Source organism: Oncorhynchus tshawytscha, linkage group LG20 (assembly GCF_018296145.1).
Source record: "Oncorhynchus tshawytscha isolate Ot180627B linkage group LG20, Otsh_v2.0, whole genome shotgun sequence".
Lineage (NCBI taxonomy): Eukaryota > Metazoa > Chordata > Actinopteri > Salmoniformes > Salmonidae > Oncorhynchus > Oncorhynchus tshawytscha.
Window position 1 is genome coordinate 40,234,826 of NC_056448.1, and position 12,846 is coordinate 40,247,671.

General features: G+C 42.9%; 1 protein-coding gene across 12 annotated transcripts in view; it reads right to left on the bottom strand.

Moving 5' to 3' along the window:
• The window catches only part of LOC112236036 (cAMP-specific 3',5'-cyclic phosphodiesterase 4D-like), a 372,033-nt gene that overhangs the window by 32,480 nt on the left and 326,707 nt on the right, over positions 1–12,846 (bottom strand). For all 12 annotated transcript variants that reach the window (XR_006079477.1, XM_042302645.1, XM_042302646.1 and 9 more), the window contains one exon: positions 5,841–5,953. Coding sequence is in view for 11 of the 12 variants with exons in the window: in XM_042302645.1 (XP_042158579.1) it covers positions 5,841–5,953 (113 nt within the window). In the remaining variant the exon portion in view is untranslated. The remainder of the gene's footprint in view (positions 1–5,840; positions 5,954–12,846) is intronic.

Here is a 12,846-nt window from a genome sequence, read left to right on the forward strand (position 1 = left end):
CATTTAGACCAAAATAAGCAACTGTAAAAGTCTCAAGGAAAAATGCTTATATCTACAATTACAATTAAGTTGAGCACAGCTCTCCCATCTCTGGCTTCAATACGAACGTAGCTTGCTACATGTCCAAGAACACAAAATAAATGCCACCAACAACAGCATGACTTAGAAGTCAAAGCTTCAAGGAAGATAGAAGAATGCTTATGACCTACAATTACAATAGTGTCAAGTCCATCTCATGACCACAAAATAACTGGCATCAACTACACAAAGCTGAACATCTCAATTCCTCAGACATAGTGTATCATGATGGAGAAAGTGATATAACAGTCAAGGAGACTAGTCCTTGGTGGGTTAGAGACCTGGACTTGAATGGGAGTCCATAGAGTTACCATGACTTGCAGGAACAATGATAAACAACGAAACAATGGTGCTTTCAGAATTAGGTGGTGTTTCGGTATAAAGAGACCAGTGTTTAGGCTGATATCCCTGGTGTTTCGGTATAAAGAGTCCAGTGTTTAGGCTGATATCCCTGGTGTTTCTGTATAAAGAGACCAGTGTTTAGGCTGATATCCCTGGTGTTTCGGTATAAAGAGACCAGTGTTTAGGCTGATATCCCTGGTGTTTCGGTATAAAGAGACCAGTGTTTAGGCTGATATCCCTGGTGTTTCGGTATAAAGAGTCCAGTGTTTAGGCTGATATCCCTGGTGTTTCTGTATAAAGAGACCAGTGTTTAGGCTGATATCCCTGGTGTTTCTGTATAAAGAGACCAGTGTTTAGGCTGATATCCCTGGTGTTTCTGTATAAAGAGACCAGTGTTTAGGCTGATATCCCTGGTGTTTCTGTATAAAGAGACCAGTGTTTAGGCTGATATCCCTGGTGTTTCTACACAAAGAGACCAGTGTTTAGGCTGATATCCCTGGTGTTTCTGCACAAAGAGACCAGTGTTTAGGCTGATATCCCTGGTGTTTCTGTATAAAGAGACCAGTGTTTAGGCTGATATCCCTGGTGTTTCTGTATAAAGAGACCAGTGTTTAGGCTGATATCCCTGGTGTTTCGGTATAAAGAGACCAGTGTTTAGGCTGATATCCCTGGTGTTTCTGTATAAAGAGACCAGTGTTTAGGCTGATATCCCTGGTGTTTCTGTATAAAGAGACCAGTGTTTAGGCTGATATCCCTGGTGTTTCTGCACAAAGAGACCAGTGTTTAGGCTGATATCCCTGGTGTTTCTGTATAAAGAGACCAGTGTTTAGGCTGATATCCCTGGTGTTTCGGTATAAAGAGTCCAGTGTTTAGGCTGATATCCCTGGTGTTTCTGTATAAAGAGACCAGTGTTTAGGCTGATATCCCTGGTGTGTTTCCGTACAAAGAGACCAGTGTTTAGGCTGGTCTCTCTATCTGTACCTAGAAAATCCCTCCGTCCCCATCTGAACAACAAGGTGACTGATTGTGGTCAAAGAGGATTATATAACTCAAACACACACATCTGGGAGACAGAGAGAGAGAGAGAGAGAGGACAGGGGCACATACTGTACATTAACACAGTCAGTACAGAAACTCTCACACACACACACACACACACACACACACACACACACACACACACACACACACACACACACACACACACACACACACACACACACACACACACACACACACACACACACACACACACCACAGTTCTGTAAGCATGAGGGCATGAAAAAAGAGGGAACATGTAATTGTTGATGTGCAGGTGCTTTAAGAAATGACAACAATGTCTAAACACTAGGTGAGGAGAGGAGATACCTAGTCAGTTGCATAACTGAATGCATGCCCTATGAATCAGAGAGGTTCGGGGTGCTGCCTTAATCCACATCATCAGCGCCCAGGGAGCAGGTGTTCTAGGGGTTAACTACCTTGCTCAAAGGCAAAACGGCAGATTTTTCCACCTTGCCGGCTTGGGGATTCAAACAAGCAACCTTTTGGATTGCTGTCCCAGCGCTCTAACCGCTAGGCTACCTGCTACACTTGTGGTGCACAAAGAGCCTACACAGACAGAGAAACAGGAAGTATTATACAGAAATTAAAGGTTAACAATAAACTCTACCACTGACTGTTAATGACAGAATTGTATATTTAATAAGTAGGGTCATGGGACTATCTGGTCCACGTGTGGACATTTGATAAGAGCATGGTGCTAACAAGGTCATGGGTTCAATGCTCGCAGAGATCACATACACGTACAACAAAATGTCTGAACTCTCTGTAATGTAAGTTGCTTTGCATTAAAGTGTCTTCTAAGTGGCATGACGGGCATCTCCAGTTGTGTCTACACATCGGTCCAATGACCTTTAGTCTAGCAGCACACACACACACACACAGCTATAAAAACATTGGTCTGTATGTTTTTTCTATCTTCCAATCTGACTAATACAAGGTGTTGCATTGATAGGTGTATATATATATATATATATGTGTGTCTTTCTGTATTTAAAACATGGAAACACATCTCACCATACACACGGCTGCTACTTTCAACATCTGTATGTCCCACAGCAATGACATCCACAACACACACACACACACACACACACACACACACACACACAACAGACGGCATCCCTCGCTGGAATAACAACAGATACACATACTGGAATAACAACAGATACACATACTGGAATAACAACATATACACACTCTGGAATAACAACATATACACATACTGGAATAACAACATATACACATACTGGAATAACAACATATACACATACTGGAATAACAACAGTTGTGTGCAAGCTAGAGGTCAAACCAGAACCTAATAAAAACAGCAACAAGCCTTCTTTACACACACATTCTCTCAGACACAGTTCCCTAGAAGATGTACACACACACACCGTGACAAACAGGTTCCTGGTACTCACACAGAAACACATTATGCTGTCCCTCATTCCTCATCGAGACGGTCGAGCATACTGATGACATCACAATGTTATCAGCTGGAGAAGTCTCCGGAGCCATGGCAGAGAGCAGAGCAGGATGCTGCTAACGCTAGGCTAACGCTAGCCCCCTTAGGTTCCCTATCCAGCACGTACATTTACTGTAGCCTGCCTACCGTGTGTACAAAACATCTGCCTGAGACTGGCTCCCTGCGACTGACATTTTGGATCTAAGTGAGAAGCTTTCCAAGAGCCTGCCTGCATGCTGCTACTGTATCTGAGCAACTGTGGGGCAGCTTGTCTGACTTAGCTGCTCCCAGGGCAGAACACACAGCTAAACAATAAATTGAACATTTACTCATGGGAGTACATAACCTAGACATAAGAGATGTACACTTGGAGATTAGAGCTATCTAAAACCATCAACAAGCAACCACATGTAAAGGACTGAGTAGGAAGTGGTATAACCCAAGACAGCAGTACTGTAAGCATGTTCATATAAACAAAGGGATTCAACCTGAAACACCCAAATTAACAATGGGATTCAACCTGATACACCCATATTAACAATGGGATTCAACCTGATACACCCATATTAACAATGTGATTCAACCTGAAACACCCATATTAACAATGTGATTCAACCTGATACACCCATATTAACAATGGAATTCAACCTGATACACCCATATTAACAATATGATTCAACCTCACACACCCATATTAACGATGGGATTCAACCTGATACACCCATATTAACAATGGGATTCAACCTGATACACCCACATTAACAATGGGATTCAACCTGAAACACCCATTTTAACAATGGTATTCAACCTGAAAACACCATATTAACAATGGGATTCAACCTGATACACCCATATAAACAATTCGATTCAACCTGATACACTCATATTAACAATGGGAATCAACCTGAAACACCCATATTAACAATGGGATTCAACCTGAAACACAATTTTAACAATGGTATTCAACCCGATACACCCATATTAACGATGGGATTCAACCTCACACACCCATATTAACAATGGGATTCAACCTGATACACCCATATAAACAATGGGATTCAACCTGAAACACCCATATTAACAATGTGATTCAACCTGAAACACCCATATTAACAATGGGATTCAACCTGATACACCCATATTAACAATTCGATTCAACCTGATACACCCATATTAACAATAAGATTCAACCTCACACACCCATATTAACAATGGAATTTAACCTGATACACCCATATTAACAATGTGATTCAACCTGATACACCCAAATTAACAATGGGATTCAACCTGATACACCCATATTAACAATGGGATTCAACCTGATACACCCATATAAACAATGGGATTCAACCTGAAAACCCCATATTAACAATGGGATTCAACCTGATACACCCATATAAACAATGGGATTCAACCTGATACACCCATATTAACAATGGGATTCAACCTGATACACCCATATTAACAAAGGGATTCAACCTGATACACCCATTTTAACAAAGGGATTCAACCTGAAACACCCATTTTAACAAAGGGATTCAACCAGCAGTATTACTGTTTTCTGCTTTAGAACAAACCTCATCCTCTGCATGATAGTCAACAATATGTCCACCTGTAACCTTCATATCTGTCATGTGACTGTGGACAAGAAGAGAACATCTCATAGGTGAAAGGTACTGAGTGCAGTGCAGTTGTACTAGGAAGTATTTCTTAACTCATAGATTAAATTAAGTTCTGTGATTATTTTGTCTGGTACACTAAATGAGCACTGCGTATATGGGTGGTGTGGTAATATCATATGGGTGGTGTAATATCATATGGGTGGTGTAATATCATATGGGTGGTGTAATATATCATATGGGTGGTGTAATATCATATGGGTGGTGTATATCATATGGGTGGTGTAGTAATGGCATATGGGTGGTGTAGCAATATCATATGGGTGGTGTAGTAATATCACATGGGTGGTCAAGTACTATCATATGGGTGGTATAGTAATATCATATGGGTGGTGTGGTAATATCATATGGGTGGTAGGTGTAGTAATATAATTTGGGTGCTGAAGTAATATCATATGGGTGGTTGGTTAATATCATATGGGTGATGCTGTAATATCCTATAGGTGCGGTAATATCATATGGGTGGTACAGTAATATCATATGGGTAATTAGCTAATATCATATGGGTGGTGTAGTAATATCATATGGGTGGTGTAATATCATATGGGTGGTGTTGTAATATCATATGGGTGGTGTAGTAATACCATATGGGTGTAGTAATATCATATGGGTGGTGTAGTAATATCATATGGGTGTAGTAATATCATATGGTGGTGTAATATCATATGGGTGTAGTAGTAATATAATATGGGTGGTGTAGTAATATCATATGGGTGGTGTAATATCATATGGGTGGTGTAATATCATATGGGTGGTGTAATATCATATGGGTGGTGTGATATCATATGGGTGGTGTAATATCATATGGGTGGTGTAATATCATATGCAGGCTATTATTAACGGTCAGATTTTTAACTTGAGTTATAACCTTTGGCTGTAGTTGTGTTATGTTGTATATCTCATGATGGTGCTGATGTTCTTTATATCTAAGTGTTTAACTGGGCTCAGAGAGAGGAAGGTGACTGGGCACTTACGATCACACTCTGTGTCCTCTCCATCCCACTTTAAGACATAGACCTTGGTCCCAGACCCTGTAGGTCTACTGTAAAGCTCTATCTCAAAACTAAATCCACTTCCCCATGCCATGCCCACAGACCTATGGCAGTTCACCCAGTTCACCCATTGTCTAGATCGTCTGAGTAGTAACAATTAGTTAGATAGTGGTATTGTCTAGATAGTCTTAGTAGTAATAATTAGGTAGATAGTGGTCCTACCTTGGTGGAGGCCATCTCGCTGACAGAGTGTCTGGTCTGCAGGGTCTCCAGCTGGTCCAGGCACCAGTCCAGCTCCTCCAGCGTCTCTGTGGCCAGCTTCTGGTAGGCCTCCTCTGGAGGGGGGAGACAGGGGTCGGAGGAAAGGGGAATAGGGGGTAGGGGAACGGGGACAGGTAGGGATGGTGAGTGGTGGTGGTCAGTTTTGAGGCGTTTGACAGGGGTGTGCAACGTCATCTCTTGCGTTTCGTCGGTGGTGATGCCATAGACGAGTGCAATGCCCGGGTTGCCTGAGTGGATGCATAGGTGACTCTTCATGGTTAGAGGGGCTTGAAGAGCAAAAAGTGTCTACGGTGATGATAGCTTCCCCACAGAGATATTGAACAGGGGAAAATACTTGTCTCTGAGATGGTCTCTGGCTGTAGCTAAGTATCTTTCATAAGTGTCAACAATCACCCTTCAGTCCCTCTCTCAGTCCTCCAGAGAGTAGTTACAGTAGTAGTAGAAGTAGTTATAGAATCCCAAGAAGAGAAAGTTCCACAGAGTGTAGTTCTGGTATCCACAATGGACCATTCTACAATCCAGAGTGAGATGTTTCAGAATCCACAACATACAGTTCTAGAATCCACAGTTCTAACATCTAGGGGAAGTTCCACAGTGTCACACTAGAACGAGTCCAGCCTTGCAAAAGCCCTGATGGGAAAGCACAGCAAAGCTGCCCCCATGCTCCACGAGCTGAAAACAAAAAAACACACATGGATTCCAACACCTACACGAAAATCCTTTGACGGTCCGGACAGAGGATTCCCAGATTTGGGATAGCAGGAAAATCCGTCTCACACATCTCTACACGATCAACACTCTTCCCAGGGATATCCAGAAGGAAAAACAGGAAAACTTCCTCAGCCTACCGTGATGAGGAGTCATCGACAAAGGAGAAGTCTAAGACAAAGCCAAGACCCCCCCCAAACACAACACACACACACACACACACACACACACACACACACACACACACACACACACACACACACACACACACACACACACACACACACACACACACACACACACACACACACCTCCTCTAAAGACAGAGAACCACACTCGTAGCCCACAGACACACACACACACACACACACAGACACACAGAGAGAGAGCCACGGTTGAGTTTATTTTCTGTCTCAAATCCCCTGTCCTCCCTGCATCGACGACACAATGACGATGACCGCTGCTCTGACAGACAGATGGACAGTCAGACAGATGGAGAGAAATGTCCAAGCGGGTCTGACTGTGGATAAAGCAATACGTCAATAGGAGGGATGGCTGACTCAAAAAGCATGAGTTGAAAACGCTTGCTTCCTGTGAAAACACTGCTCAGCACACAAGAAGAGCCGGACTGGAGTAACAGACTACACGGACTGGACTGGAGTCACAGGTTCAGATCTGAGCCCCTAACCACTGATACAGGGTCAGATGTCTACTGAACCGCCTCCAATGGTTAAAGTTGGTGTATAGTTAGTGTAATCTGTTCCTATATCTGTAGTTAGGTTAGTATCTAACGGTTAAATTTGATGGATATATCCTGTTCGAAGACCTCGCATCCTTCCTTCTTCCCTTCCTTGATGTAATCACTAAGGCATGATTTAAACTATCCAATCCTATTCTAGAACAGTGATATGACTATATGACTTGTGGTTCTGACGATGAAAACAGACAAAGAAAACATGATGACAAACACATAAGCATGCACACAGACAGTCACTGAGAGCATTCCGCCAGTGGCATTATGAATAGTAGTCAGTCAGGCTGCACCTCCTCATGATTAATCCTCATTAGGAAATGATGTAGGGGTATTTCCGCTCAGCCACATATTCCCTGTGTTTTTACCTAATCCTGGATTAGGGCAGACAATGCTCTAGTCATCTGGAAATGTTCTAAATCTAAGATTTGTGGTGGAGCGTAGTTATGCTTCTAAACATATTAATGCTGCTATGTGTTGAGTTGTTTTAAGTTGTGTGTGCAAAAAAAAAATATATATATATATTGCACACACAACTTAAAACAACTCAACACATAGCAGCATTAATATGTTTAGAAGCGTAACTACATCATATATATATATATATACTCCACTAAGTGGCGCAGTGGTCTAAGACACTGTATCACAGTACAAGAAGCATCACTGCAGTACCTGGTTCAAATCTAGGCTGCATCACATCTGGCTGTGATTGGGAGTCTCACAGTTGGCCCAGCATTGTCTGGGTTTGGCTGGGGTAGGCTGTCATTGTAAATAAGAATTTGTTCTTAACTGTAGGTTGTGGTGATGGACATGTGATGGACAATGAAAGAGTAAGTGAGAGGATTACAGAGCTACAGAGTAGAAAACAAAAATGCATTTCTCTCTGGATCCACCCCTTTCTCATAGCCTTTGCTTGTGTCTCCATCACCATCTTTGTTTCTCTCCTCATCTCTCTTCCCTTTTCTATGTATTTATTTAACTCGCTGTGCAGACAGTCAGTGGCTGGGCTGGGGGGGTTTCAGAAGCTTAAAAACAGGGGTCCTGTTGAAGCAGGGGTCCTCTGTCCTTGCTGCAACATCTCCTCTGACGTCAATAGCATCTCTCTCTCTCTCTCTCTCTCTCTCTCTCTCTCTCTGTGTCCTTCAAATGGCTGTGCAGAAAGTCAGTGGCTGGGCTGGGGGGTTTCAGAAGCTTAAAAACATGGGTCCTCTTGAAGCAGGGGTCCTCTGTCCTTGCTGACAACATCTCCTCTGACGTCAATGGCATTCTTCTCCTGCTCAGCGAGACACACCGGGACCGCCCCTCTCAGGGAAACGCAAGGGCTCATGCTAAACCCTGGACCGGCGCTATAGAGGATCAGGAGTCCCAAGCAATTGTCACAGCAATTGTCACAGAAACAGTGGTGCTTGGTAGAATTAGCTAACGGACTAGTTAGTAAGCTAGCTCTGGGTTTCTCATATCTCTACCAAAGTTCCCCTAGTCAATCCCTTATTTGATGTAGACTGCAGTAGTAGCACATCACTGATTAGTTGACCAGTTGAATCAGGTGTGCTGGTACTGGAAGAGATCCAGTAATGTGTATGGGTAGTCTAGGAGAGGTTTGGGAAACACTACCATAGGGGACGGACATGTAGGTGCCCCATAAATTGAACACTTCCCCTGCTTTTCAGATGGCTGATAACATTTAAAAAAAAAATGTCTTCATCCTTGTTTGATGGAAGACAACAGGGGTATGGTAATTGAATAAGGCGACATATGATCAACTGATGAATTCATGAACACATCTGACTTAGAATAATATTTCTCTTTATGAATCTAATGAAACTTACAGTAAGTCTTCGGGTCACCAGTATTGACACATATACATTAATGAACCCCAACATCAGCATTGATGTTATTAGGCAACATGGTCACATATTTTCGGTATACTTGGAAATAAAGAGGGCGGCTATTTAAATAAACACTATATAAGTGGACGCCCCTTCAAATGAGTGGATTCGGCTATTTCAGCCACACCAGTTGCTGACAGGTGGATAAAATTGAGCACAGCCATGCAATCTCCATAGACAAACATTGGCAGTAGAATGGCCTTACTGAAGAGCTCAGTGACTTTCAATGTGGCACAGGTCATAGGATGCCACCTTTCCAACAAGTTAGTTTGTCAAATTGATGCCCTGCTAGAGCTGCCCTGGGCAACTGTAAGTACTGTTTACATCTGCTGATGTAAAATGGGCTTCATAAATACATCTGATTTGATTTGTTATTTTGAAGTGGAAACATCTAGGAACAACACATGGCTCAGCCGCAAAGTGGTAGGCTACACAAGCTCACAGTAAGAGACCAGCGAGTGCTGAAGCGCGTAGCGCGTAAAAATCATATTGTCCTCGGTTGCAACACTGACTACGAGTTCCAAACTGCCTCTGGAACCAACTTCAGTCCAAGAACTGTTCTTCGGGTGCTTAATAAGAGGGCTTGTGGGGTGGCAGGTAGCCTAGTGGTTAGAGCATTGGGCCAGTAACAAACAGGTCGCTAGATGGAATCCCCAAGCTGACAAGGCAGTTAACCCACTGTTCGTAGGCCGTCATTGTAAATAAGAATTTGTTCTTAACTGACTTGCCTAGTTAAATAAAAAACTATTTAAAAATTGCCATGCGCGTTGCCTGGAGTGGTGTAAAGCTCGCTGACATTGGACTCTGGACCAGTGGCAACACATTCTCTGGAGTGAATTAATCACGCTTCACCATCTGGCAGTCCGACGGACAAATCTGGGTTTGGCGGATGCCTGGAGAATGCTACCTGCCTGAATGCATAGTGCCAACTGTAAAGTTTGGTGGATAAATACTTTTCTGTGGCTGTTTTTCATGGTTCGGGCTGGGCCCCTTATTTCCAGTGAAGGGAAATCTCAACACTACAGCATACAATAATATTCTAGACGATTCTGTGCTTCCAAATTTGTGTCAACAGTTTGGGAAGGCCCTTTCCTGTTTCAGAAGGACAATGCCCCCATGAAAAAAGCGAGATCCATACAGAAATGGTTTGTCGAGATCGGTGTGGAAGAACTTGACTGGCCTGCACAGAGCCCTGACCTCAACCCCATCTAACACCTTTGGGATGAATTGGAACGCTGACTGTGAACCAGGCCTAATTGCCCAACATAAGTGCCCGACCTCACTAATGCTCTTGAGGCTGAATGGAAGCAAGTTCCCGTAGCAATGTTCCAACATCTAGTGGAAAGCCTTCACAGAAGAGTGGAGGCTGTTATAGCAGCAAATGGGGGACCAACTCCATTTTAATGCCCACGAATTTGGAATGAGATGCTCGCGATTCCTTCACAACTTTTGGCCGTGAAGTCTAGTCTAGAGCTCCTCCTCCACATAATCAAGTGGAATCAATTAGTATTAGCGGGTGCCAAGGATCAAGCTGGTTCTGGATTATTCTGGTTAATGGACTAGAATGGTACCATTACTTTTCCCAGTGGCTTCTTTTACAGATCCAATACAACTTCATTATGCAACAACGGAAATGGCACGGGTACAAAACACACACACAAACTTTAGAACGTCACAAGTCCTGTGTCAGTCAGCTATGCTAGAGACACCAGTGTGGGATCATTAGATGTTCATGATAGCCCTACAATAACATGGCAAGTGGTATTCAAGCTCAAATCTGTATTACAGTCAAGCAGGAGTGAAAAAAACTGCTGAGTTAAGACAAGAAACCAATCTTAAAGACCAGTGTATTACTGCCCTTTGACTCATCAACTTTAAAGACGCTTTAGAAAGCACAACAGGGCACCAATGTGTAAAACATGCTCTTTGTCTCCCTCTGCTGTATACATCTGGTACTGGTGTTGCAGTACCAACGCCATCACTCACCATGTAACTCCAATAGTAACACCACCATCACTCACCAATGCACCCCAGAAGTCACTACAGTCCCCAAACACTTAAAACATGTCGCCTTTTCTCCTTTATACCATGGGGCTATAACTGATCCATACATATACAGTGGGACAAAAAAGTATGTAGTCAGCCACCAATTATGCAAGTTCTCCCACTTAAAAAGATGAGAGAGGCCTGTAATTTTCATCATAGGTACATTTCAACTATGACAGACAAAATGAGAAAAAACATTTTTTAATGAATTTATTTGCAAATTATGGTGGAAAATAAGTATTTGGTCAACAACAAAAGTTTATCTCAATACTTTGTTTTATACCCTATGTTGGCAATGACAGAGGTCAAACGTTTTCTGTAAGTCTTCACAAGGTTTTCACACACTGTTGCTGGTATTTTGGCCCATTCCTCCATGCAGATCTCCTCTAGAGCAGTGATGTTTTGGGGCTGTTGCTGGGCAACACGGACTTTCAACTCCCCCCAAAGATTTTCTATGGGGTTGAGATCAGAAGACTGGCTAGGCCACTCCAGGACCTTGAAATGCTTCTTACGAAGCCACTCCTTCGTTGCCCGGGCAGTGTGTTTGGGATCATTGTCATGCTGAAAGACCCAGCCACGTTTCATCTTCAATGCCCTTGCTGATGGAAGGAGGTTTTCACTCAAAATCTCACGATAGATGGCCCCATTCATTCTTTCCTTTACACGGATCAGTCGTCCTGGTCCCTTTGCAGAAAAACAGCCCCAAAGCATGATGTTTCCACCCCCATGTTTCACAGTAGGTATGGTGTTCAGTGGATGCAACTTAGAATTCTTTGTCCTCCAAACACGGCGAGTTGAGTTTTTACCAAAAAGTTCCATTTTGGTTTCATCTGACCATATGACATTCCCCCAATCTTCTTCTGGATCATCCAAATGCTCTCTAGCCAAATTCAGACGGGCCTGGACATGTACTGGCTTAAGCAGGGAGACACGTCTGGCACTGCAGGATTTGAGTCCCTGGCGGCGTAGTGTGTTACTGATGGTAGGCTTTGTTACTTTGGTCCCAAATCTCTGCAGGTCATTCACTAGGTCCCCCCATGTGGTTCTGGGATTTTTGCTCACCATTCTTGTGATAATTTTGACCTCACAGGGTGAGATCTTGCGTGGAGCCCCAGATCGAGGGAGATTATCAGTGGTCTTGTATGTCTTCCATTTCCTAATAATTGCTCCCACAGTTGATTTCTTCAAACCAAGCTGCTTACCTATTGCAGATTCAGTCTTCCCAGCCTGGTGCAGGTCTACAATTTTGTTTCTGGTGTCCTTTGACAGCTCTTTGGTGTTGGCCATAGTGGAGTTTGTAGTGTGACTGTTTGAGGTTGTGGATAGGTGTCTTTTATACTGATAACAAGTTCAAACAGGTGCATTAATACAGATAACGAGTGGAGGACAGAGGAGCCTCTTAAAGAAGAAGTTACATGTCTGTGAGAGCCAGAAATCTTGCTTGTTTGTAGGTGACCAAATACTTATTTTCCACCAAAATTTGCAAGTAAATTAATTAAAAATCCTACAATGTGATTTTTTGGATTTTTTTTTCTCATTTTGTCTTCGATAG